Source organism: Chenopodium quinoa, unplaced genomic scaffold, assembly GCF_001683475.1.
Source record: "Chenopodium quinoa cultivar QQ74 unplaced genomic scaffold, ASM168347v1, whole genome shotgun sequence".
NCBI lineage: Eukaryota > Viridiplantae > Streptophyta > Magnoliopsida > Caryophyllales > Amaranthaceae > Chenopodium > Chenopodium quinoa.
The window spans coordinates 592,109-619,215 of NW_018743919.1; the positions used below are offsets into that span (position 1 = coordinate 592,109).

At 36.4% G+C, this 27,107-nt stretch overlaps 4 protein-coding genes and 1 pseudogene across 7 annotated transcripts; 4 read left to right on the forward strand and 1 right to left on the reverse strand.

Moving 5' to 3' along the window:
* Positions 1 to 716: 716 nt before the first annotated feature.
* On the forward strand, positions 717 to 4,649 carry LOC110687231 (G-type lectin S-receptor-like serine/threonine-protein kinase At1g11330). Its single transcript, XM_021863847.1, has 7 exons — positions 717 to 2,481; positions 2,814 to 2,927; positions 3,032 to 3,201; positions 3,290 to 3,500; positions 3,597 to 3,834; positions 3,929 to 4,079; positions 4,163 to 4,649. Exons 1-7 carry the CDS (start codon positions 1,203 to 1,205, stop codon positions 4,481 to 4,483), a joined length of 2,484 nt encoding a protein of 827 aa, XP_021719539.1. The 5' UTR covers positions 717 to 1,202; the 3' UTR covers positions 4,484 to 4,649.
* A 4,410-nt stretch (positions 4,650 to 9,059) lies between these two features.
* Positions 9,060 to 13,120, forward strand: LOC110687232 (annotated as a pseudogene).
* A 1,050-nt stretch (positions 13,121 to 14,170) lies between these two features.
* LOC110687127 (G-type lectin S-receptor-like serine/threonine-protein kinase At1g11330) lies at positions 14,171 to 15,740 on the forward strand. The gene is made up of 4 exons (XM_021863746.1): positions 14,171 to 14,819; positions 15,024 to 15,122; positions 15,209 to 15,567; positions 15,657 to 15,740. The coding sequence occupies exons 1-4, from the start codon at positions 14,171 to 14,173 to the stop codon at positions 15,738 to 15,740; spliced, it is 1,191 nt and encodes a 396-aa protein (XP_021719438.1).
* A 279-nt stretch (positions 15,741 to 16,019) lies between these two features.
* On the reverse strand, positions 16,020 to 22,789 carry LOC110687235. 4 transcript variants are annotated; one of them, XM_021863852.1, is made up of 8 exons: positions 22,596 to 22,789; positions 22,226 to 22,382; positions 20,802 to 20,969; positions 20,655 to 20,705; positions 20,488 to 20,539; positions 20,290 to 20,348; positions 16,865 to 16,910; positions 16,020 to 16,608 (listed from the first exon to the last, which is right to left on the reverse strand). In XM_021863852.1, the coding sequence occupies exons 3-8, from the start codon at positions 20,880 to 20,882 to the stop codon at positions 16,487 to 16,489; spliced, it is 411 nt and encodes a 136-aa protein (XP_021719544.1). In that variant the 5' UTR covers positions 20,883 to 20,969; positions 22,226 to 22,382; positions 22,596 to 22,789; the 3' UTR covers positions 16,020 to 16,486. The 4 variants fall into 4 exon arrangements, with proteins under 4 accessions (XP_021719544.1, XP_021719542.1, XP_021719545.1 ...); XM_021863850.1 differs by having other exon boundaries at positions 20,802 to 21,042; XM_021863853.1 differs by lacking the exon at positions 22,226 to 22,382.
* A 1,944-nt stretch (positions 22,790 to 24,733) lies between these two features.
* Positions 24,734 to 25,555, forward strand: LOC110687128. Its single transcript, XM_021863747.1, has one exon. The coding sequence runs from the start codon at positions 24,734 to 24,736 to the stop codon at positions 25,553 to 25,555; it is 822 nt and encodes a 273-aa protein (XP_021719439.1).
* Positions 25,556 to 27,107: the final 1,552 nt, after the last annotated feature.

Below are 27,107 nucleotides of genomic sequence, written 5' to 3' on the forward strand. Positions count from 1 at the left end.
ACTACTTGCACATATTAAAATCTAAACTAAGCAAAGCAGTTAAAAAAAGCATATTAAAGCAAAGCAATTAAATTACTGAAAATAAAGAGGGAAGAAATCGGTACCAAAATTAATGGAAATAATCAATTGCATAAGTCAAAGGTGTAGAGGGAAAAATATGAGTATTAACCAAAAGCTTAAATTAAATCCGAAAATTAAGTAAAGAGTGTAAAACGTACTTAACTTCCTAAAATAAACGTATTTATACTTAGGCTAAAAAGATAAAACAAATTAAATGATTAGATCTCTTCAGAAACACGCGCCCGGTCGGGCGGAGCTTCGCCCGGCCGGGCACGCCTTTTTTGAGCCTTTAGCCTTCACTCGCGCCCGGTCGGGCGCGCATCAGGGCGGAGCCTCTTTTCCTTCTATATGCCTCGCCCGGCCGAGCGCGCCTCAAGGCGATGGCCTACCCGGTCGGGCGAGCTCTTCGGGCAACCATGGACATCTGAATTGGGCTATTTCCTTGGCCCAATCCAAATTTCCTCTTGGGTTTTGAACCACGGTCCATTGCCTCGAACTCTTCTTCTTCAACGAGCCCTTAATCACGGTTTGATGACTCCAACCGGTCTTGGGCCACGAAATACGGTCATAATTCTCCAATGCTCGTAGTGGCTTATCATAAGTCCGGGAAAATGCTCTAAATCTGCAATTTCCTATAAAATAGTACCAAAACTACGAAAACACTATAAAACGCATATTAGTAATAAAAGTGGCTCCAAAGAGCCAATAATACTCCTAAAAATGACCAAGGGACGGGAGTAAATCTCTATATAAAATGAACATATCAATAGGCATATAAAAAAATCCAATAGTAATAATTATTGCGGCATGTGTTACCACACACACACAAAATCATTAACCTTTTGATTAGCCTTTTTTGAAGGTGCATCCCATCCTCAGATTACATCATCTATAAGTATCATAAATACATTTCTCCAACTCTTTCCGTGGCATATTCCAACCCAAACGGCCAAACTCAACCACCTACAATTGAATATACAATTAGCTAAGTTATCCTTCAAAAAAAAATTTACTTTAACACTCAAATTTTTTTTTTCTTTAACACAATATTAAACCCCATTTTTATTTTCTTTGCAAACCAGCAAAATTGAACTCCACTTGTTCTTTCTATTCAAATTTTCTCAGCAATATAATTATATACCATGTGTTATCTCTATTTAATTATTTTCTTTTTTTTCTTTCTATTGCAACAAACTTCAGCTTTAGACAAAATTACAGCTAGCAAGTTCCTTACAGACCCTGAAACTATAGTCTCCAGTAATGGTGCATTTAAACTGGGGTTCTTTAGCCCCCCTAACTCGACACACCATTATGTAGGAATCTGGTACAGTAAACTCACCACGAATAACGTTGTGTGGGTGGCTAACAGGAACAACCCTCTGACTGATTCTTCTGGTGGAGCAATCAGAATATCTGAGGATGGCAATCTTCGAGTCCTGAATGCTCAAAACCAGACACTTTGGTCCTCAAATATTAATGTTTCGGTCTCCAGCCAAACTAACATAAGTATAGCATCAGAAGCGCAGCTCTTAGACTCCGGCAACCTAGTTTTGACGGGTCTAGAGGGCATGATCTTGTGGCAGAGCTTTAAGCACCCAACTGATACAGCTTTGCCAAATATGAAACTTACTGTCAACAAGAATTCTGACATGAGGAAAATGTTACAGGCCTGGAATGGCCCTTCAGACCCATCTTTTGGAAGGTTCTCGGTTGGCATCGATTCTTTTGCCTTCCCTCAGCTTGTCATTTACAATAATGATCAGCCTTATTGGAGGAGTGGTCCATGGAACGGCCACATCTTTACTGCAATACAAAATAACGAGACTGATGATTTCAATGATGCTGGTTTCATTCTTGAGAATGACAGGCAGGGTACCATTTCTATAACATATTCTTACACTAATCAGTCAGTGTTATCAAACTATGGGTTGAGCTATCAAGGAACTTTGACTCAGCGATGGTGGGATGAGAGCGAAAGAAAATGGAAGGTGGCCTGGGAAGCACCACACACAAAGTGTGACATCTATGGCAAGTGTGGAGCATTTGGAAGTTGTAATTTGATGAATTCTCCAATTTGCCGGTGCTTGAAAGGATTCCAACCAAAAAATAAGTTAGAATGGAGTAAAGGATATTGGGAACACGGGTGCATGAGAAAAACATTATTGCAATGTGAGAGAGGAAGTGGAAAAGAAGACGGGTTTTTCAGGGTGAAGGCAGTAAAGTTGCCAGACAATCCTGCATGGTTAATTGGATTGGATGAAAATGAATGCAGAAACCAGTGCTTGAAGAATTGTTCATGTATAGCTTATGTATATGATTCAAGTATTGGATGTATGTCATGGGATAAAGACTTGATTGACACGGAAAAGTTGGCTACAGGTGGGGTGGATCTTCACCTAAAACTGGCACATTCTGAACTAGGTACTGTATCTTTTCTTGCCTGACATATCTTGATGTGTGCTTAGAGGTATCAAAACAGTCTTATAGACCGTTTGATTCAGCTCATATTTGGATGGTAAGTCATTTGGTGTTTTTTGGGTTAGGTCATTTTGGGTTTATAGTCAATTAGTGTATCAATCAATGCAGTCATATCCATTTTTAGGTTGGCACTTTTTCAGTCATGTAATTTAAACTTGGGTAGGTTAAGAAATTTGGGTAATTCAGTAGGGGTTAATTTAGCCTGGACTGTTTTGATTTCTCACTTCTTTACCTCAGCAGGAAATATTATGGAGCTCATTCATTATGGTTTGCAGGGAACAGCAGTGGAAAAGTAGCAATTATTGCAGCAACAGGGAGCTTACTAGGAGCAGCTACAGTTGTTACTCTTATATTCATTCTGTGGAGAAGACAAACCCATAAAAGACAAGGTAATGCATTCATAGTTGTAGTCAAAATAGCTTCAATTCATCAAAGCATCAGAAGGGCATAACCTAAAGGTTCTGCTGTTTTGTTTTGAACTTAACAACTAAAGGAAAGAAACTTCAGAGGAGAAAAACAGTTTCAGATATTCTTGGAATAGACGGAAACCAAGATCAAGTTGAAGAGGTTCCACTGTTTGAATTCGAAGAGGTGGTAACGGCAACAAACAACTTCCAGGACACTAACAAGCTTGGAAAAGGTGGATTCGGTCCAGTTTACAAGGTAATTAATTTTCAAATGACTGTCCTATTAACTGAAAAAAGTCACAAACATAAAGGTGTAAAACTCACACTACAATTTGGTTTTGTAGGGAAAATTAGAAGATGGACAAGAAATTGCAATCAAAAAACTTTCAAAAGCCTCGGGACAAGGAGTAGAAGAGTTCATGAATGAGGTGCTGGTGATATCTAAACTTCAGCACCGAAATCTTGTCAGACTACTGGGCTGCTGTGTGGGAGGAGATGAGAAGATGTTGATATATGAATACATGCCAAACAAAAGCTTGGACTCACTTCTCTTTGGTTTGTATCACATTATCTGGCATAATCTTGCATTCATTGTTAGTAGGCAAAAATACAAATTTAATCCACTTGTTATGACTTCTCTATTAATCACAGATCCGGTGAAGAAGGAGCTACTACCCTGGAAGAAACGCTACGACATCACTCATGGAATATGTCAGGGACTCCTTTACCTTCACAGAGATTCTAGAATAAAGATTATTCATAGAGACCTTAAAGCAAGCAACATTTTGTTAGATAAAAACCTGAATCCGAGAATTTCAGACTTTGGCATGGCCAGGATTTTTGGGGAGAAACAAGATCAAGATGACACTAGAAGGATCGTTGGTACATAGTACGTACCAAAAGATTAGCAGAAAACATGCATGTTCATTCTAGTTTTCATTTATCTTTGAACTCACAATGTCATGTTTCAATTGATGATGCAGTGGATATATGTCTCCTGAGTATGCAATGGAAGGACGATTCTCTGAAAAGTCAGACGTATTCAGCTTTGGAGTCTTGTTATTGGAGATTGTAAGTGGGAAAAGGAATAGTATTTTCTGGTACGAGGAGGATTCCCTAAGCCTACTAGGATACGTAAGTCTTTTATAACATTGGATTTATTCAATTAGGAAATATATTGACTATCCTCATGACTAAATCACCAGTTTTTCTCTCAGGCATATAAATTGTGGGAGGAGAACAATGTTATATCATTCATTGATCCAGCCATTGTTGATACATACTTCTCCGGACAGTTCGAAGAGATTCAGAAGTGCATACAGGTCGGCCTATTATGTGTGGAGGAATCTGCTCAAGATAGGCCTAACATTTCTACTGTTATCTCAATGCTTCGAAGTGAGTTAGCAAATATTCCACATCCAAAACCACCTGGTTTCAATCACAGTCAGAAAACTAAGGATGTCGGTTCGTCTTTCGGACAGAGCCAACAGAGTTCATCTACGAATCATACCTCTGTTGCACTTTTAAGCGCCCGATAACACAGGGATTGTAACTAGCTAACATGGTTTCTTAGGCCAATGTGGGGTAAACTATTACTACTGTTTTTAAATCTAAAGCTTATTATTAGCTCAAGTGATGCCTTGAGTTCTTAAAGTTAGAGAAGGGAATATATTAAGTGGTGAATGAACATGCCTTAAAATTTAACATCCATATACTGTTTAATTCTATAATTTATCTAACTGAAACTTTACCTTGTACTCAGACTATATAAACCCCAATTTTGATACAGCACAATTCAAAAAGGCCACAGTTTTTTCGAATAGAAAATTATACTAACATGATTATGTATTATACTAACATGATTATGTAAATTGCAATGATTTAACCCAAACTATCAACAAAAATGCATAAACATCCATATTAATTACAAGTACAATATTAATAAAGAAAGCAAAATTCTGTTTTTTTTTTTTTTTTTTTTCACTTCTATTAAGTGACATGTGTTATATCAGCACTACTCATATCAGTTCAATAAAAATAAAACAGGACCTATGTTAAATTTTTGTCTTGAAGCTGGACAACGACATCCAATATGAACATGGTCTTGCCACTTTTACCTAGCTAGTACACTAGTAGCAATAATGCTGTCGTCTCACTTCTCAAAACGTTAATTAGCCTCTAAAATAACCAGTACATCATTGATACACACACTAAATTCTGCTCCCTAGATAGTCAACTCTCAGCTGCACATTGTAACCTTCCAGCACCAAAATTTCACATCAATTTTTATCCTAGAATCGCCACTATCAGCCTTGCAAAATTATAAGCCACATTTCTAGTTTAGGTCGACCCAAAATAATTGACTCGACTTGTTGTAGCTGGTAGGGATTGAAATAGTATGCTGCTTAGTCAAATATTAGCAATTTTTGGGTAGTATATTCCCATTAATGTTTTTGGATGAGTTATCGTGCTTTAGGGATACATTTTTGCTTCCTTTTTGCCAAAATGTACTTCAAACAGTGTTCATGTAATGATTTTCCTCTTTAATTTAAAACCACATATAGATGTCCCACGATAAAAGTTGTAACCTACTTAGTTTCAAATCATCCTCAGATTTTTTACAGCTTTCATGGTGGGTGAAGTCCTTCCTTTGATGATGGTTACTGTACTACATACAGTGGGATTCACCCATGAACATCACAGATCTAGTGCATCCTACGAGGATCCCCCCTTGTCCAGGAATGATAGAGGCATATCGAATAAATGACTACTCATCCAATATTGAGGACTTGGTCATTTTAGGGTGATGGCCATCAACGTACAATTTTGGAAAGATCGTTACAAAATGAAATTATTAATTAAACTAGTGCATTATTCTTTTTAAAGCAAAATTGATAAAATGAGCAAATAAACTACCCTATCTGACACCAACCCTAGTTCCAACTAAATTCAAAAAAGTCTCTAGTCAAGAGGTGGATTAAGATACTACACATGAAAAGCTCCGGTCTCACACGAACGAATAACACCAACAATAAGACCGTCAATAGATACCTAATTCTATAATAAACTAAATCAAAACTTAGTAATATTGAATAGATCAAATATACACTTTTACTTCATTCCCCTGTTAGCCAAGGTGTTCATCTCATCCAGATAAGGCGAACATTATGAGGATCTTGACCTCCTATTAATAATCAAATCAACAGAAAAGTAGTCACTGAGTAGTGGTAGTGCAACATGATATTATACTCTCAGCAACGAAAGGTAAGTTTGTACTGTCGTCATCTTTACCACTTATTAAGGTTAGAAAGTTATGGTGATAATCAGCCACAAATTTAACAGAAACTATTCAGCTAGCACATATCTTCTTTCTGGAAATTATAAAGGTAATAAAACAATGAGATTTTTTTTTATTCATTTCAGTTGTGTAGTCAAAATCATGATCATTGATGAACATCACTAGATGGACTAAGTCTTCCACTACGATCATTACCTCTTCCAGTAAATTTGCAGACAACGACTATTCTGTGTAATGCATTACGAATGAGGCATCCTATAATCCACACAACTTATCTATACATCATAAATTTGGGTTACTGTGTCCACCTTTCCTTAACTTGGAAAAACAAATGTACTATAGATTCAGAAATTCACAAAAAGGACCATGTGTTAGGGTTGGTGAGTGCACAGCGGAAGCGAAGATGTGTTTGATTGAGAAATATAAACTAAATTGATAATTGGCAAGATAATTAATATAAATAAACACACGATTTTATACAACAACGAGCACTTTTATTCCACTATTTGAAAGTATGAGAGTACAAGAACCCTTGAGAGGGTGATTATTACAAGAGAACTCTCCCTAATAGTAGTGGAATATTACAAGGAGGGAGAATATTTTGTAGAAAGGCTTGTATTTGGTATGGCTTCTTGTGTTTTTGTGTTGTTGTTGTTGTTATGCCCTTGACCCATATTTATAGGTGAGGATGGAGGCTTCTAGATTTTATGGGAATTTCTCCATAATTATGGCTCTTAATCTAGAGGCTTCTACTTTTAATATTCTCTAGAATATTCTAGGAGATATTAAAGTTGTAGATAACCTCTAAAAAAATCAAGTGTAATCTTCTCTTGATTTTTCAGGAAGCTTCTAGATTATACTCCATCAATATAATGGGCTTATAAAATTTGGGCCATACCCAACAATCTCCACCTTGGACCAAATTTTATCTGTGCGCTCGTCGTATGTTACTTGGACCCGTATTATGTGAGCGTTGTTGCCGAGTCCAGATTGAGTATGACGAAGCCATAATAGAAGATCCTTGTAATACATAGATATTTCTATGTCTGATGGCCTTCAATATTTCTTGAGCACCTTTGGAGACTTTGAGTGCTCCACCTTGAGCCGAAATCTTATATCTTTTTGAGTCCAGAATGCCAACATAAATGATATTCTTTTTCAGATCAGGAACATGATGAACATTAGACAAAGTCCTGATCACACCGTCTTGCGTCTTGATCCGTACGGAGCCAACACCACGAACTTTGCAATGATTACCGTTACCCATTGCAACAGTTTTATTCTTTACCGGCTGATAGTCGGTAAAGTGAGACTTTTGAGAACAAATATGGTTGGCAGAACCCGAATCAAGTACCCAATCAGAATTTTTATTTCTTCTTGGTGAAGTAGCTAAGAGAACTTCATCATCGGACTCTATTTCTCCAAAACCGGCTTCTGCCGTCTCTTTCGGCTTTTCCTCTTGCTCTTTCTTTTCGAGCTTTTTATTTGCAAACCAGAATTCTTCAACTGTGTGCCCAAGTTTCTTGCAAAACTTGCAAGATTTTCCGGATTTGTGTCCATTAAATTTGGACTTCTTATTGGTACTTTTACTACCGTGTGATCTCCCTTGTATACTTAAACCTTCGGCATTTTCATTAGAATGAACTTCAAGGTCAAACTTTTCTTTTGAGAGTAAGTGAGATTTAACATCCTCAAAAGAAAGAGTATCACTATTGCTATAAAGCATAATTTCCTTGAAGTGTTTATACGAAGGTGGTAGGGAGACAATTAATAACACGGCCTTATCCTCATCTTCGATTTTAACATCTAAATTTTCCAGATCAATTATAATTGAATTAAATTCATCGAGATGAGTTCGAATAGAAGTACCTTCGGCCATTCGAATTGTATAAAGCCTTTCTTTAAGTCGAAGCTTGTTAGCGAGGCTTTTAGTCATATATAGTGACTCTAACTTCAGCCATAGGTCAGCTGTTGTGTCTTCATGGACAACCTCGCACAGTACCTCCTTGGTTAAACATAGTTGGATTGCCGAGAGGGCTTTTTCGTCCAACTCTTGCCATTGCTCGTCTGTCATTGACTCTGGTTTTTTAGCTTTTCCATCCAAAGCCTTCTTTAATCCGCTCTGTACTAGAACGGCTTTCATCTGGACTTTCCAGATGCTGAAATTAATCTTGCCGTCAAATTTCTCAATCTCGAACTTCGTGATCGAAGACATCTTTAATGTGTAAACACTCTAATCAACCTTTGGCTCGGATACCACTTGTTAGGGTTGGTGAGTGCACAGCGGAAGCGAAGATGTGTTTGATTGAGAAATATAAACTAAATTGATAATTGGCAAGATAATTAATATAAATAAACACACGATTTTATACAACAACGAGCACTTTTATTCCACTATTTGAAAGTATGAGAGTACAAGAACCCTTGAGAGGGTGATTATTACAAGAGAACTCTCCCTATAAGAAACTCAAAGGAGTATTATGATAGTAGTGGAATATTACAAGGAGGGAGAATATTTTGTAGAAAGGCTTGTATTTGGTATGGCTTCTTGTGTTTTTGTGTTGTGTTGTTGTTGTTATGCCCTTGACCCATATTTATAGGTGAGGATGAAGGCTTCTAGATTTTTATGGGAATTTCTCCATAATTATGGCTCTTAATCTAGAGGCTTCTACTTTTAATATTCTCTAGAATATTCTAGGAGATATTAAAGTTGTGGATAACTCTAAAAAAATCAAGTGCAATCTTCTCTTGATTTTTCAGAAATCTTCTAGATTATACTCTATCAATATAATGGGCTTATAAAATTTGGGCCATACCCAACACCCTGAAAGCCTAAAACTATAGTCTCTCAAACCCAAGCAATGACTGCTCTCCATACACTATTTGTTCTTTTTTGCTGTATTCAAAGATCTGTCTCGGCGACAAACACCATCAATGGCACAAAATTCCTGAAGGACCCTGACACTATAGTTTCCGAAAACAACATTTTTCACTCTAGGATTCTTCAGCCCCCCTAATTCCGCCAAACGATACGTGGGCATATGGTACAGTAAGCCCTCTGTAAGAGATGTTATATGGGTAGCAAACAGGAATAACCCACTGAATGATTCTACTGGGGTTCTGAAGATATCAAAGGATGGCAATCTCCAAGTGCAGAATAGTAGAAATAAAATCCTTTGGTCCTCAAATGTCTCGAGTTTTTCAGCTGACTTCTTAGCTGCCCAGCTTCTGGATTCAGGTAACCTTGTTCTGCAAAGCAGCGAGGAGATTGTATGGCAGAGTTTTGATCATCCTACAGACTCTTTCTTACCAAACATGAAACTTACTGTCACCAAAAATGTGACCGGGAAAAAACCTTTACAGTCCTGGAAAAGCCCATCAGACCCATCTGATGGGCGATTCACTGCAGGAATTGATACTTTTACCCTTCCCCAACTTGTAGTCTGGAATGGGAATCGCACACGCTGGCGAAGTGGTCCATGGAACGGGAATATCCTTATTGGGGTACATTTTGATTTTGAAGACTTCATTAATGCTCAGCTTGTGATTTCTAGTGATAAAGAGGGGACAGTCACTGCAATATATTTTTATCCAAATGAGTCTCTACTATCAACCTATATGTTAAGCATAGATGGAAATTTGTCACAAATATGGTGGAATGAAATAAAAAGGAAATGGGAGATTGAGTGGCAAGTTCCTACCACAGAGTGTGATGTTTTCGGGAAATGTGGAGAATTTGGAACCTGCAACCCACGAAGACCAACAATGTGCCAGTGTTTGAAGGGTTTTCAGCCGAGAAATAAAACAGAATGGAGCAAAGGGAATTGGAGTGATGGATGCTTGAGGACAAGAAGGTTGCAGTGTGAGATGGGAAAAGGAAAAGATGATGGATTCTTAAGGATGAAGATGATGAAAGTACCGGAAAATGCTGAGTGGAGGTTAGGGTTGAATCAAGATGCGTGCAAAAAACAATGCTTCAAGAACTGTTCTTGTCTAGCTTATGCATATGATGCAGGAGTTGGTTGCATGACATGGAGTACAAGTTTGATTGACATACAAGAATTTTCAGTAGGCGGAGTGGATCTTTACCTCCGTCTAGCAAATTCAGAGCTTGGTAAATTCAGTGCTTCTATTACATAAACTCTCATTAGCTACTGAACTAGAGTATATGATTGTGACAGTCAAATTCAAATTTGAACTGCAGGTACTAATAACAAGAAGAAAGTAATTGCAGCAGTGATAGGAAGCTTTATAGGAATGGCAGTAAGTGCTGTCCTATTCTACTTTCTGTGGAGGCAAAAGGCACATCAACAAGGTATGATGCCTTACCATAACACATACCCTGCTGTTTAGAAATAAGAAATCAACAAGGCAGTACGGAGTAGATTTTTAAAAATCATAGTTATACACAATCATGCAAAAACTGATTCAGTTTGAAAATTTAATCTGTAAGTAAACCCAATTATTACTGACATTAACAAAATTGGTAAAGCTACTACATTGGTGGGGAGAATTCAAAGAGCAAATAATTTTAAGTTGAGTAAAGATTATTTTTGGGGGTGAATTCGAGCTCATTCGGTGGAATTTATGATTTGCAGAGCAATAATTCTTTTTGCATCCTCTGATTATCTTCTACGTAAGCTAGATTTAGTCCAAAACAAGTTATTTATATTTCAAACTAAATGTTTTTCTCCTTAGTAGTCCACAACCAATTTAATTTACTCCATTTTTTTTGTTAAGATGAGTGATTGTTGAGAGTAAATTTTGCATTTTTGTTTGATGGGGTATGATTAGCTCTATTAGCGTAAAATAGAGCTAACCTTAATCATAAATAAATCCTCATTTTTTTCATGATGTTCAAAGAGGATGCATGACCTTAGTTGCTAATGTATATATAGTTCTTACAACCCATATAACAAGGTTAAAGAATTGAAAACGAATTTCTAGCGAACTTATCTTAGTCCCTGAAGTCTTGGTAAACTATTGAAGAATTAGTGTCTATTATGGAATACAGATGCCAAGAAGAAAATGAGGGTAGACAGTTACAAGAAGAACAATTTGGACTTTGAAGAGATTCCCTTGTTCAAATTTGAAACGCTTGCAGCAGCAACAAACAATTTCAATGAAAGCAACAAGCTAGGACAAGGTGGTTTTGGTTCAGTCTACAAGGTCATATATTCTAAATAACTTAGTTAATTATTTAGATACTTAGAGAGTAATGCAAAACTCAAAATGTGAACAAATTTACTTACCAGGGAAAGCTAAAAGATGGACAAGAAATCGCTGTGAAACGTCTTTCAGGTTTCTCTACACAAGGCCTAGAAGAGTTCATGAATGAGGTGAAGCTTATTTCTAAACTGCAGCATCGTAACCTGGTCAGACTTCTGGGCTGTTCTGTTGAGGGAAAAGAGAAAATGTTGGTTTATGAATATATGCCAAACAAAAGCTTGGATGCGCTTCTATTTGGTTAGTTCTGTTAACCCACTCATCGCCATTTAGTTCTGATTTCCATACAGCATTGTTTCGCATAACCATGATCAATCACCAATTGCAGGAAAGCAAAAGGATTTAGACTGGGACACTAGATTCAACATTATTGAAGGGATATGCAGAGGCCTCCAGTACCTCCACAAAGATTCTAGATTAAGGATCATCCATAGAGATCTGAAGGCGAGTAATATTTTGTTGGACGAAGGACTCAATCCAAAAATTTCAGACTTTGGAATGGCAAGAATTTTTGGGGGTGACCAAGATGAAGCTGACACTCGAAGGGTTGTTGGAACATAGTAAGTTTTCCAAAGTTTAAATTTAAGTCATCTAAAAAGTAGAATGAACTTAATAATCCGTGCTTTCATTACTGAAATGTAAGTTCTGAAACTACAGCGGCTACATGTCTCCTGAATACGCAATGGAAGGGCTATTCTCAGAAAAATCTGATGTATTTAGCTTTGGAGTTTTACTGATGGAGATTTTAAGTGGAAAAAGAAACAGTGGCTGCTCGGATGATGAGGATTCCCTCAGCCTTATAGAAACTGTAAGTTCTCATACAACTACAAGTGTGCTGCTTCGTATAATCGATCTCCTACATAAAGTTTGATTCTGTTGTTACATCTCAGGCATGGAAGTTATGGGAAGAAAAGAACATCATATCATTGATTGATCCAACAATTTCGGAACCTCCACATGAACAGGTTATTATTAGGTGTGTACAAATTGGACTGTTGTGCGTGCAAGAATTTGCAAAGGACAGACCAGATGTACCTACTGCCATCTCTATGCTAGACGGGGAGATTTTAGATCTTCCATATCCAAAGAGACCAGGATACGTCCATATCAATCGGAACATCTCCTACTCTCAACAGAAATCTTCCATAAATCATATATCTATTACAGAGATAAGAGGACGGTAAGTGAGAATTGTGCAAGACAATGAGGCATTGTTAGAAAGTGAACTGTTAAGCTTACGGTCGCTGAGTTTCACATCTTAGCTCAATAAAAGAACATGTACTATAGTTTTGAAGAAAATAAGAAAATCTAATTAAAAAATAATAAGAATAACAGTATGTAATTGATCTCAAGTTTTTGTGATAGATCAGGTTTGTAAGTCACATAACTCAGACTTGGCTTTGAATGAATAATATCTCTGTTGAAGTATATCCAAGTAAATAACACATGTAAGCGTCTCACATTCATTAATTCTATCTATAGTTTGAAGATGTGGCGTTGATGAATGTTGGTTTGACTTAAACTTACGACTTCCTAAACTGTCAACCAATCTAGTTACACTATCTTCATTTAGACCACTATGTGCAAACATGATACTCTAAAGAGCAATATAATCATTAAACAACACAGTTTCCAATCTACATAATCCTTAATGGCTGTACTCTAAGACACTATAACTAACTTAACCTTCCAAAAAATCAAATTCGACATAATGCTTAGCTTAAATACGTAGTAAAATCCAGCATAAAATTTGACATAATAATCCTTTATACAATCTACATCTATATTTTACAGTAGAACATATCAACATATTGAATGCCACTTGATACTTGTCCTTTTCTACTGTTTTCGTTTCCTATTGTCGACACTTTCAAAGTTTCATCATTTCTCTTTTCTACTGTATTACATAGACGAAATACCAAATATCAAAATTAAGACCCAAGCATTGCGCTAAAGAATTAGTCACCTCAAGGCAATAGTTATCAGATTTTTTACTGGTATTGTGTAGAAGCTATTAACCTCAAAATAAAAGTTCCAGGAAATTTCAACTTAATTTTTGAATTATACCCAAAAATCAGCTGACCTTGTCACTTCAGGTAAACATCAAACCATACAACCAAATTTTTTCCTTTGCAAAAAATTTCAGCCCACATGCTCTGTTCTGGGCCCATGTGTAATCTTTTCATCCAAAGTTTCCATGGAATTTAGGCAAAAAATCTACTAAAGTTGAAGTCACAAAAAAATTACTACTACCTCCGTTACATATTAGTTGGAACTATTCAATTCAACTAATATGTAACGGAGGTAGTACTATTCTTAAGTTCAACAAAATGGCTACCTAAATACAAAGTATGTATAACTGGTTTTACTCACCAAAATCAAATGAAATCTAATCCCATGTACTGTATCTATTCAATTCTGTTGTTTTCTTTCCTTCTACTGCAACAAAGTACAGCCCTTGATAAAATCACCACGACCAAGTTTCTTAATTATCCAGAAACTATTGTTTCCAGTAATAGCACCCCTAACTCGACACACCGTTATGTAGGGATCTGGTACAACAAACTCCCTATGTATAACGTTGTGTGGGTGGCCAATCGGAACAATCCTCTAAATGATTCTTCCGGTGGAACAATCAGAATTTCCGAGGATGGTAATCTTCAAGTCCTGAGTGCTCAAAACCAGACACTTTGGTCCTCCAATGTTACCATTTCACGCCAAACTAATAGAAGTAGTCTCAGAAGCACATCTCTTAGACTCCGGCAACCTAGTTCTGGTGGGACTTGAAGGCAAGAACTTATGGCAGAGTTTTAACCACCCAACTGATACAGCTTTGCCAAATATGAAAATTACTGTCACCAAGAGTTCTAACAGAAGGAAGATGTTACAGGCGTGGAATGGCCCTTCAGACCCCTCTTTTGGGAGATTCTCTGTTGGCATTGATTCCTTTGCCTTCCCTCAACTTGTCATATTCGATGGTGATCAACCCTATTGGAGAAGTGGTCCATGGAATGGACACATCTTTACTGGTACAACAAATAACAAGACTGATGATTTCAATGATGCTGGATTCAATCTTGAGAATGACTGGCAAGGTACCATTTCTTTGAATTATTCTTATACTAATCAGTCAGTGCTGTCTAACTATGGGTTGAGCTACCAAGGGACTTTGACTCAACAATGGTGGGATGAAAATGAGAAAAAATGGAAGGTTGCGTGGGAAGCTCCACAAACAGTGTGTGATTTTTATGGCAAGTGTGGAGCATTCGGAAGTTGTAATTTGCTAAATTCACCAATTTGTCGGTGTTTGAAAGGATTCAAACCAAAGAATAAGTTTAAATGGAATAAAGGTAAGTGGTCAAGTGGGTGCACAAGAAGAAAACCATTGCAATGTGTGAGAGGAAGTGGAAAAGAGGATGGTTTTTTCCGGGTTCCGGGTTAAGGCAGTTAAGGTGCCAGACAACTCTGACTGGTTAATTGGATTGGATGAAGATGAATGCAGAAACCAGTGCTTGAAGAATTGTTCATATCTAGCTTTATGTTTATGATTTCAGGTGCTGGGTGTATGTCATGTAACAGAGATTTGATTGACACTGAAGAGTTGTCAGCAGGTGGGGTGGATCTTTACCTAAGGCTGGCACATTCTGAGCTAGGTACTGGGCTTTTGCTTGACAAATTGTCAGTGAATTCTCTACTTAGCAGGAACCATACTAAAGCTCGGCTGCATTATGGTTTGCAGGGAACAACAGGAAAACGGTAACAGCTATTGCAGCAACAGGGAGCTTAGCAACAATTACAGTTGTTTCCTTTATTTTAATTCTGAGGAGGCGCCAGACCCTAAAACAAGGCAATATTTTCATAGTACTCTGTAGTCAGAAGAAGAGCATAACCAAATTTTTTCTACTTACTGAAAATCTAACATCTCAAGGAAAGAAACTTCAGAAAAGACAAAGAGTGTCAGATGTTCTCAGAATAGACAATAACCATGATCAGATCGAAGAGGTTCCGCTATTTGATTTTAAAAGGGTGGCAATGGCTACAAACAACTTCCAGGACACTAACAAGCTAGGAAAAGGTGGATTTGGTACAGTTTACAAGGTAATTAATTTTCAAATGGCTGTCCTCTTAGCCGAGAAAAGTACGAGTGTAAAAGTGTATAGAAATCACTCTGAGATTTGGTTTTGTAGGGGAAATTAGAAGATGGACAAGAAATTGCTGTCAAGAAACTTTCAAAAGCCTCAGGACAAGGAGTAGAAGAGTTTATGAATTAAGTGTTGGTAATCTTTAAACTTCAGCATCGAAATCTTGTCAGACTTCTTGGTTGCTGTGTGGAAAAAAAAAAAGAGAAGTTAATATACGAGTATATGCCAAACAAAAGCTTGGATTACCTGCTTTTTGATTAGTATTATATTATCTGACATCACTTTGCATTCATTAACAAATCATATACAAGTTTAATTGATCCATAATAAATCCTTAAATAACATCATTGTAAATTATTGTGAAGTCAAGCTTTCTGTTACTATGAAGAATAAAAGAAAGTGCAGAGATTGAGCTAATTGCTAAATTCACTGAGTAAAAATGTAAAATACCTATGAAAATTAAAATCTAAAACATGTATATACAAGATTTTATTTGGTATCACCCCTAAAACAAAAGAGGTCAAAAAAAGGGCATTTTTTAATACCCTCTGCGGTATCGAACCCTCACAGATATTAGGTTTGGGATCCTTTTATATAGCTATCAGGATTCCCCTGGTAGGTTTTGACAAGCAAATTACAAAAACAGAAATCCCCAGTATGGATATACATGATGTAACAAAGGTGGCTCAAGATTACTGCAAGGAAACCGATAGAGGACACTGAAAGAAGCCCAAAACACAAAGAGAGGATACACTCAATATAAAATGAGCATCACCTCAGAAATAAGCCCGAAGCAAGATGCAACATCCAGAATTCACTGAACAGGTGACTGGCACAGGCAGTAATTTCATCCCTCTCCCACAATCAGCTGTATATTACAAAGTTGAGGAACCCCTAGATTTGTTAGTCTTGTCATCCTGAGAAGAATGTATTGAAGATAACATCGCAGCATGATATGATGAAGACGCAAGCTGAGCCAAGGCTGGAACTGCACCACCTGGAAAGTAAAAAAATGATCATGCAAAAAGTTGACGAAAACAAAAATTTGGCAAGGATGAGTGCAGTAGCTTAAAATAGGTAACCCTGCCCCCCATCACCACACACACCTGAAATGTATTACTAATTGATAATAATCTAAGAAAGACTTCAAGCAAGATTTCCTATATACTATGTAGGCGGTATTATCTGCCTCAATTTTGAAATGGATAGATAGCTAAAAGTGGAAAGCTTCCTAGAAAGAGGGAAGAGCATACCTGCCAGCCCAGCACAGGCCGAAGAAAAAACTATCACTGGTGGTGCCTGATAAAGTCAAAGTATTAATACAAACAACGTGAGGATAAATACATAAACAGAAAACAACCAATATTATAGTTACAAAGCAAGCAACCCAAAAACACCAGAAACAATAACACTATCAATGGGTAATTGGGCTGGACAAGTTATATTGTCAACATTTAACAAAATTCAGAATAATGCAATCACAAGCATAACCTAGACCAACTTCTAATGGATAATGTTTTCTCAGCTTAAAAAAGAACTAGTTGATCGACTAGTAAAGGTTGGAACTAAAGGAATAACAGTTAAATAATGTTCAACATAACCAATAACATCTTGGAAGTTTGGGTTTAAAGGGGGGGGGGGAGAGGGGGGAAGAGATACACTGGGACCAATCATCATATACTTTTCATACGATGCCCTCATTGTGCAACCAATTTCTAGAGTGGAGTATTGATCTCCTGAAGAATCAAAAGATGAAAAAATGGAATTGATGGAGGCCATTAACAAAAAAATTTTAAAAAAAAAAAGAATTTAAAGATAAAATTGATTAGCAAAAGGGTGCATGGGAGTCTTGAGAAACCATTGGCTTGAATTCAAGTCAAAAAAAATCAAATGATGGTCAAGTATACACATATATTAAATCATTTGACACATTCTAGTCAAAATAATGTTTTTGATTGTACACACAAGTTACCAATAGAGAGCATACATTATACATTTATCGCACAAATTTCCCTTTGAATCAAAATTGGCAACTCTTTGGTACAAAACGAGGTAGGGGCATTACAATTCAGAGGCTAAAGCTTATATACCAAAAGCTCTAAGTCTATACCAAAAAAGACATTTTTAAGTCCATATACATGCAAGGATTCCCAGCAGAAATTGGCATATTTGGCTTCTCCGGGCCACGAAAAGTAAAAACCAATAGTCACTCTAATTAGGAGCTATCTCCTAATGAATATGTTTATTGTTCATGTAACTTATATTCTAAATTTTCTAGCCTAAATATTGGCCCCTGCAAGATACCTAGAAAATAGAAAGATATTGTCAAACATGATAAATAGAATAAAAAAAAACAGCATATAGAGTGGGCCAAGAAGCAAAAAGGTAGTGAATTGGGTCCTTATTAGTTATTACACTATATCCCACTCTGTTCTTATCCATGGAGTGTCTACTCAGCATTGGCTAGCTAAGAAAGGTTTATGCATGGGGAAGTTATTACACTATATCCCACTCTGTTCTTATCCATGTAGTATAGGATCAAATGACAGAAATCTAAATAACAATGCAAGAAGACTCTAAACTACACAATGCCAAATCTGCATGGTAAAGACACAGTACAGACTTTAGAAAAAATAAACGAAGAAGAAATAAGTTCTGGATAAAAAAAAAATTAAAAAAAAATAAAGGTAAACACAATCATGTCTGCTATGTACAGAGGCAGCATATCTGGGACATAGAGATTCCTGGTCAAACCTATTAGTTGCTTAAAATGTGGATGCAGTGAGTAAAGTTGATGGTAGGTCCAAGCTTAATATGCAGGACAATTTCTCATTCTAAAGCTATATATCAGATGTTGAGAAGACCAATCACAAATCTTTTTTGGGTGCCAAATGCGCAAGTAACAAGCATTTCTAGATGCAAATTAACTTTGTTCCTTAATCCCTTACCCAACAATATATATTTAATCGACTAGGAATAGGCTCAAGAAAGTTAGTTCTGTTTGCAGCTTTGTGCCATCTATTCTTCAATGCGAGATACTATTTGCACCTCTTCTAAAAATGTAATTTCTCGCTGGAATCTAGGGTGTGAGGTTGTACTGATTAGGGTTTTCAAGCAAAGATTAATGGAACAGCAAATGAAAACAGCAGTCAGAATAAAGCAAAAACACTACTTTGTCTTCCAACTTGAATTTTATCTATTCCATATGGAGCGAATCATAAAACTTAATACTAGAAGATTTCAGACCACTGGTAAGCATCCAAATTAGCGGTACTGCTCTACTATGTTTACAATTGCAATTAGATGTGAGGCAAAGAGCTTATGAGAGAGTTTTTTGCTTAAAACCCTTCCATTTGGTTAAGCTTAAGGAGGCTAAAAATTTATTATAACACTATTGGAGCCAGTACTTAAATACTATCAAGTATTTGGCGATAACAAAATCATTTTTTCTCCATTCTTAATTTATCAGCATCTCTAAAACACTAACTCTCATGCTAGCAATTCTAAGATCAAAATTCTAGTGTTAGATGTCTGCCTTCACTTGGTCCAGCATATCATCATGTCAAATTTGACGGACAAAAAATTACACAATCTCCATGACAAACAAATACTCCCTCCACCCACTATTATGTGCAACAAACCCACTTTTTGCGGACTCCTAGGGAAAATTTCTTAACCAAGATTATTGAAAAGTAAGAGGAGAGAGAAGGGATAATTAATCCAAATTATAAAAAAAAAAAAAAAAAAACAAAATTAAACATTGGAGAACCACCACTCACGGGCGCAGAACCACCACACCATCCCACGAACCACCAACACCCAACCCCACTAACACAACCCACACGAAACCACCACCAAAACCCACCACCCTACAAACCAAACCACCGAAACCACCACCCCATGAACCCAAGCCACCGAAACCCACCACTAAAACCCACCACGAAACCCCACCACCAAAACCCACCACTAAACCCACGACCTGAAGAACGCACGAAACCCACGAACTCAGATCTGGAATCGAAACACTAAAAGGTGGTCTTCTTCTTCAATTCATGAGAATGGGCTGAAGGAGGAGAGAGAAAGATAATAGGAAGATGAAGAAGGTGAAGAAATTTGATGATGGAGGAGGAGGAGAGAGAAAGTAATTGGGGAAGATGTAGATGATGGAGGAGGAGGAGAGAGAGATTAATTACATTGGATTAGTTTTTAATTAAATTTGTTTTAAGTATGTAATTGAGGTTATAAATTTATAAGTAACGGTATTGTAGTCAAATTGTTAGAAAATAGTTACTAAATATGGAAAGAAAAACATTTGTTGCACATAATAGAGAGCACCCAAATATAGTATATGTTGCTGATAATTGTGAGCGGAGGGAGTAAGCATCTAGTGATCATTCTTGAATTCTTGTGATCATTCTTGAATTCTTGTACATTCAAGTAAATACATTGTCTTTGTATAAACTTGAAAAGCATCCAGACATAACATTAAGCAGCATCTAGTAATTAAAAGCATCCCGACATAACATTAAGCAGCATCTAGTAATTAAACTTGAATTCTCTTAAATTCAAGTAAAGACATCGTCTTGGTAAAGCTCGAAAAGCATCCAGATAAAACATAATGCAGCATCTAGTGATCATTCTTTAATTCTTATTAAAAAAAATCGTAAGGTAAACTTACTCCGATAAGGAAATGAAACCACATCGGCCCTTTGACCCACTTACGAACAGTCGGCATAACTGCACGAAACAACACTCGTAAACTAAACATCTTGCAACAAACATTCTGCTTTTAAAATCAAAAAGGTTAAGGGACATTTCATGACATTTCGAATTCACCTCACTAAGTGAAATGCAGATAGTAGAATTAGGTATTTACCAAAATTGAATGCATAAAATGCACTTGTAGTACCACCAACGGCAGAACCAATCTGCAATTATTCAAAAAATTTATGCACAATTTTGAAAATTTTCAATGAAATTCAAAAATCAAGCTGAATTTTGATCCTATTCATTTAAAATGAAACTCAAAATAGAAATATATACCATAGAAAAGCTGTCTCTAACAAGTGGCGCAACTGTCCAACGACTAGTTTCCTGCATTAACAACAAAATTGAAATAATAAGAAATCAAATAATTCAATAGTAGTTTGAAAGAATCGAATTTTGATTTTGAACATTGAGGAAATTTACCATTTGTTTAGAGAGAGGACCAGCACAGTGAGGACATGTAATCGGAGTTACAACTTTGGAATTTGAAGAACTCTTAGCCATCTTCAAGCTTTGATGGACTTATTATGTGGTGGTTGTGTTTCGATGGAGGTGGTGGAGCACGGCAGCGATATGAGAGAGAAAGTTAACCTATAATATGATCCGATGATGAGTTGATGGAGGAAATTATATCTCCAAATCCACTCAATACGTGAGACACAGACTACAATCATACAGAACCATAACTGAATTAGAAAACGATCAAATTAATACACACAATGTTCAGAAATTAGCAGCATAATAAGCAAATTAATTCTAATATCAGGAGCATTAATCTAAATATATCACTAATTAAGAAAATTATCTCACAAGTTATGAGCATAATTCTAATAAAATCACAAAAAATTGATGGAAAATCAACTCGAGAAAATTCGCATGATACGCAAAAAAATGTCAAATTCAAACAACTAATGACACATCCGTACAATAGAAAATTTAACACTCAAACAATACAAGTAATGTTTATAACTTCTTTCTCAGCTTATTAAGACCGTAATTAAGCAAATTAATTCACAATATACTACCTCCGTTAAATGTTATGTGCAACTTTGGGGCTTGACGAGGAATTCCAATGCAAAATTTGATAATGGTGATTAATGTATAATAGGGGTATGTAACTAAGGTGGAGAGAGAATGTTTGGATAATTAATCAACCACCCATTGCCAGTGGCGAATCCAGGATTTGATTAATAGGTTGTCCCATCATCGTCCACCGACCGCATATAATATCAAAAAATAGTCAAAGCTTGTATAATGAACAAAAAAAAATACATAAAAAAGTTCATTTCATAAAGTAATGCAAATTCATATTACAACTAAAAAAGTACTAATTTTATTACAATTGCTTTTGACGAATTTTCATGTTTTGATAACGATTTACAATATCATTTTGTTCACTTTCTTGAGAAGGTAGATCATTTTGTGGAGGAGGAGTATCATTTTGTGGAGGAGGAGGACTTAGAGTAGGCACTTTTTTAGTAAAAAAACTTGAAATTTCTCGAGTTGTTTTTCTTTTCATTCGGAAATTGAAGTTAAAGGTTGAATTAGATAAATCAATCTAAATGTTTAACTTGTCCAAATTTCCCACAATGATAACCAACAAGAAAACTACTTTGCACCATGATAAAGATGTAAAAGCTTGTTATTTCAACACAATTCCTTTAATTTTGGGCCGAAGGAAATACATAACATTTCTATTAATCCAACTATCACAGAAATATCATACAATCAAAAACAGAATTAATGAACATCAATTTGAAAAGAAATCCAAATTCAACAAAGCCGAAAATAACAGCAACTTCAAGTTCAATAAACATGTTGCAATTGCTTAATTGTTAATTAGTTACCTTTCCTTTAAATTAAACTAAAAACGGCTTCAATTTTCCTCACTGAACATGCAAATTAATTAAACAATTCCCCACCCAGCCCGACAGCCACTCCCCAGACCGCAGCCCAGCCCCGACAGCCACCCCCTCCCCCTGCACCACCACCGAAACCACCCTCCTGCAACACATTACACATTAGCAACCAAAATTGACTCAATTATCAAACCAGACTCCAAAAATTACGTTAAATTCTTCGAGTATCTATAACCAATAGTTCAATTATCCAACTTCGAAGAACCCTAAATTGAGTATATACTGACAATTAAATACACGAGTAACACTAGATTGTCAAAATTGATATTAGATGATTAAAGAAAAAGAAGCATCTAACCTTAGAGACTGCTTCAATGGAGGAGAGAAAGCTCAGAAGCCCCTTCAATGGAGAATTTCGAGTACGCTTCAATGGGAGGAAGGAGTACTGTGTCCTGGGAGGAGAGAGAGAGAGGAAGGAGTACCGTGAGTCCGTGAAATAGATCTAAAGGGGAAAAAATAAAAATATTTCTCTACTCGTTCACTTCTCTATTTTTCAATGTCATTCTAGAAAGTAACCGGCCTTTTTATAGTTAGGGGTCGTTTGGTTTGCATGGATTAAACGGAATTGAATGAACAAAGAAAATGAAATAGAATGGAATGAAAATCCCTCAAATTTAGTGTGTTGTTTGTTTTAAAAAATTAAAGGGAATCAGATTCACCACCACCACTACACAAAATTATTTTAGTAATCCAACCTTCCCCCTTACCCCAGCAACCCAACCACCCAACTTTTGAAATCCGGCCACCCAACCTAGCGGCGAGCTCACGGAGAAGAGGGGTTTTGGGATTGTTGGTGGTTTCGGGGATTTGGTGGTTGTTTTGGGGTTTGAGAGTGTCCGGGGTTTCGAAATGTCATGGTGGTCGGGATTTTGGTTGGGATGACGACACCCAGTAGGTGGTGCACATGAGAGCAGCGGCGAGCTCACGAGCGTCGGCTTGGACAAGGAAGCAACGGCGACGTCTTGGAGGCAGTGGTGGAGTTCACGGAGAGGGGGATTAGGTGGTGGAGTTCACGGAGAGCAGGGTTTTTGCGAGAGTGGGGGAGTTTTTCGGGGGAGGGGATCTCCGGCGAGGGATTGGGGAGCTCCAGCAATAGGCGGGGGAGCTCCGGCGAGGGTCGGTGGAGGTGCGGCGATGGTGGCTGGGTGGTGGGGATAGGGTAGGATGGTGGTGGTTGGTTTGGATATGGTGGTGTTGTGGTGGCTAAGGAAAGGGAATGGAAAAACCTAGGGGGTGGGGAATGAAGTTGGAAGGATTTGGGGTAATGGAGAGGGTAAAGGGAGTGGGAAAAAATGTCAAACAAACAACAACGAAGGGAATCAGGACAAAAAAGGCCCCTTATTATTTTTCTATCTTTTACGTACTTTTTGTGTTTCTTTCTGTTTTCGAACCTATGATCTTTTATAGATATTAGAGCTCTCGGACCACTATGGCTTGCATTCCCAATGTGATAACCTTTTACAATTATAAATATTTATATTTGGACCATAATTTTGCCGGTACATTAGACTATTATATGATATTTTTACAATTATATAAAACAGTAACGGATAAACCTACCTCTATAAAAGGCAAATTTTCTCCCGATCTCACCACAAATCCCTTATCCTTTCCCTTTTTTTTCCAAAAATCACCCAAAATTTTTCACCCCTTCTTCTCCGATATGTTCCCCGATGACGGCAACCAAAACACCCACACCTTCACTTTTGAGGAAGATTTAAGGAAGATAAAACAATATTTTCTTCTAATTATGGCGCTTGTAGTTCGGTTAGTAGCAATATTAATTTTTGTCATGATGTACAAGTGAAGTTTGTTTATTTTGTCGTTTTAGTAGGTTAAAGCATTTTTTTTGTTTTATTATGTTGTTTTGTTTTTATTAACCATCATTGTATAATATTACCGTTATTATATAATTATTGTTACTACTGTTGTTGTTGTCGTTTTGCTGTTTATACGACTAATATGATTTATTTTTGCCTAATTATATAATTACTTACAATAATAAACCAAGGGGGAGAAAAGAACTATATTATTTATGGTTCATTATTGTTAAATAAATTTAATAATCACGTGTTTCATTAACAAACTATAAATATGGAAGAATTAAACATATATGTTGTATATATGATTTATTATTATAAACTAATTATCACGTGATTTGTTGTAGTTAAAATGGGAGATCTTATGAAAAGACAATTCAACATCCTAGATTTATCTGGAAAGAAATTTTTGAAATGGAAAGTGGATGCCATGGTGAATTTAAAAGCTCAAGGGTTGGAGCACATTGTTAAAGATAATAAATGTCTCTCTGGTCAAGCAACTGATGCTATCACTTCTACAATGACGGTTGTAAAACCTGTAACTGAATAAGAAAAGGCAAAAGCCTTAGTGTTACTAAGGCATCATTTGCATGAAGGCCTTAAAACTGAGTACATGATGGTTGAAGATCCCAAAGAATTATGGGATTGCCTTAATGAAAGATTTGGACACCACAAAAGGGTGCTCCTTTCTAAGGAATTATTTGACTGGACAAATTTACGGTTCCAGAATTTCAAATCTGTAATTGATTACAATTCAACCATACATGAGATAGTATCTATATTGAGATACTGTGATCATCCAGTCACCAATGAACAGATGATTGAAAAAACACTCACTACTTTTCATGCAAGTAACATACTGTTGCAAGAACAATATCGTGAAAGAGGTTTCAAAAGGTTTAATGAATTAATGAGTGTATTGCTTGTTGTGAAACAAAATAGTTATCTTTTGTTGAAAAATCATAATCTTAGACCAACTGGGTCTTTGGCCACTCATCATGAGGCAAATGCAACAAGTTCTTATCCACCCGAGGCAAATGCTACACGAAGAGGTGGACGTGGAAATTACAATGGGTGTGGAAATTATCGCGGACGAAGCCGAGGACGTGGTAGAAATAATTTTCAAAGAAAATGTAATTTTAAAAATTCTGAAAAACAGAAGGGACAGTCATCTAGAAGCCACAAACAAACTCTTTCAAAAGGAAAAAACATATGTTATAGATGTGGCATGATAGGGCATTGGGGACATACTTGTTGTACGGCCAAACATTTGGTAGACCTTTACCAGGCTTCTGTAAAAGGCAAAGAGAAAAATGCAAAAGCAAATTATGTTAATGAAGAAAATGCTCCATGTCCTACCCTTGATGTGTTTGATTTTTTCATGGACAATGCTGAAATTGGAAATGATTTCATCTTTGGAGAAAATAACAATGCTTAGATAACCCACTTACTAATGTAATATATACTATGTTTTAATGTATTTTCTGTTATGTAGTGTATTTTAAATGTCTAGTCATGTATTTTTAATTTCTATCATCAATAAAAGGTTTGTATGATATTATTCTAAACTAATCTCATATTTATTTTATGAAGATATGGATATGCCTGAAGTTGGTTCCGAATATCAGTGCCTTTTGGACAGTGGAACAACACACACTATCTTGAAGGATAGAAAATATTTTTCACAACTAAAGTTGTTTCAAGCAAATGTAAACACTATTTCCGGGTCAGCAAAATTAATTGAAGGATCTGGAAAGGCTTGTATAATGCTTCCAAATGGAAAAAAATTGATGATCAATAATGCTTTATACTCGAGTAAATCTCAAAGAAATCTCATAAGCTTTAAAGATGTACGCCAAAATGACTATCATTTAAAAACAACAACAACAAATGAAAAGGAGTATATATGCCTCACGGCAGAAAAACATGGCAAGAAACATATTTATGAGAAATTGCCAGCATATTCTTCGGGGTTATATCATATAAACATACCACCCGTGGAAATCAATATGATATCTAACCAGAAGTTAGATAACAAACATTTGATTATTTTATGGCATGATCGTTTGGGACATCCAACAACTGGGATGATACAAAGAATAATAGCGAATTCAGTTGGACATTTAATAAGAAATGCCAAAATTCCTTGATCAGATGAATTAACATGCTCTGCATATTCACTCGACAAATTGATAATTAGGACATCTATGAACAAAATTGCTACTGAATCCCCAAAATTCTTGGAAAGAATTCAAGGAGATATTTGTGGGCCAATTAATCCGGCATGTGGACCATTTCGATATTCCATGGTTTTAATTGATGCTTCTACACGATGGTCACATGTCAGTCTGCTTTCAAGTAAGAATGTTGTCTTTGCAAAATTACTTGCCCAAATTATCAAATTAAGAGCACAATTCCCAGATCATACAATAAAGAAAATAAGACTCGACAATGTTGGGGAATTTACATCCCAAACATTTAATGATTACTGTATGTCAATTGGAATTGATGTTGAACACCCAGTAACTCATGTTCATACACAAAATGGTCTAGCTGATCGCTAATTAAGAGATTACAATTGATTTCCAGACCATTATTAATGAGGTAAAAAATGCCATCATCTTCTTGGGGACATGCTATAATACATGCAGCAGCACTAATTAGATTGAGACCTACAGTTTATCATAAATTCTCACCACTACAACTTGTTTGTAGTCGAGAACCAAGTATCTCACATCTAAAAATCTTTGGTTGTGCTGCATATGTTCCCATTGCTCCACCCCAACGAACATAAATGGGTCCACAAAGAAGGTTGGGAATTTATGTCGAGTTTGAATCCCCCTCTATAATTAAATACTTTGAACCATTGACTGGTGACTTATTTACGGCTAGATTTTCCAACTGTCACTTTAATGAAGCAGTATTCCTAGCTTTAGGGGGAGAGAAAGTGGACCCACGCAAGAAAGAAATAAAAATTATTTGAATTGCAA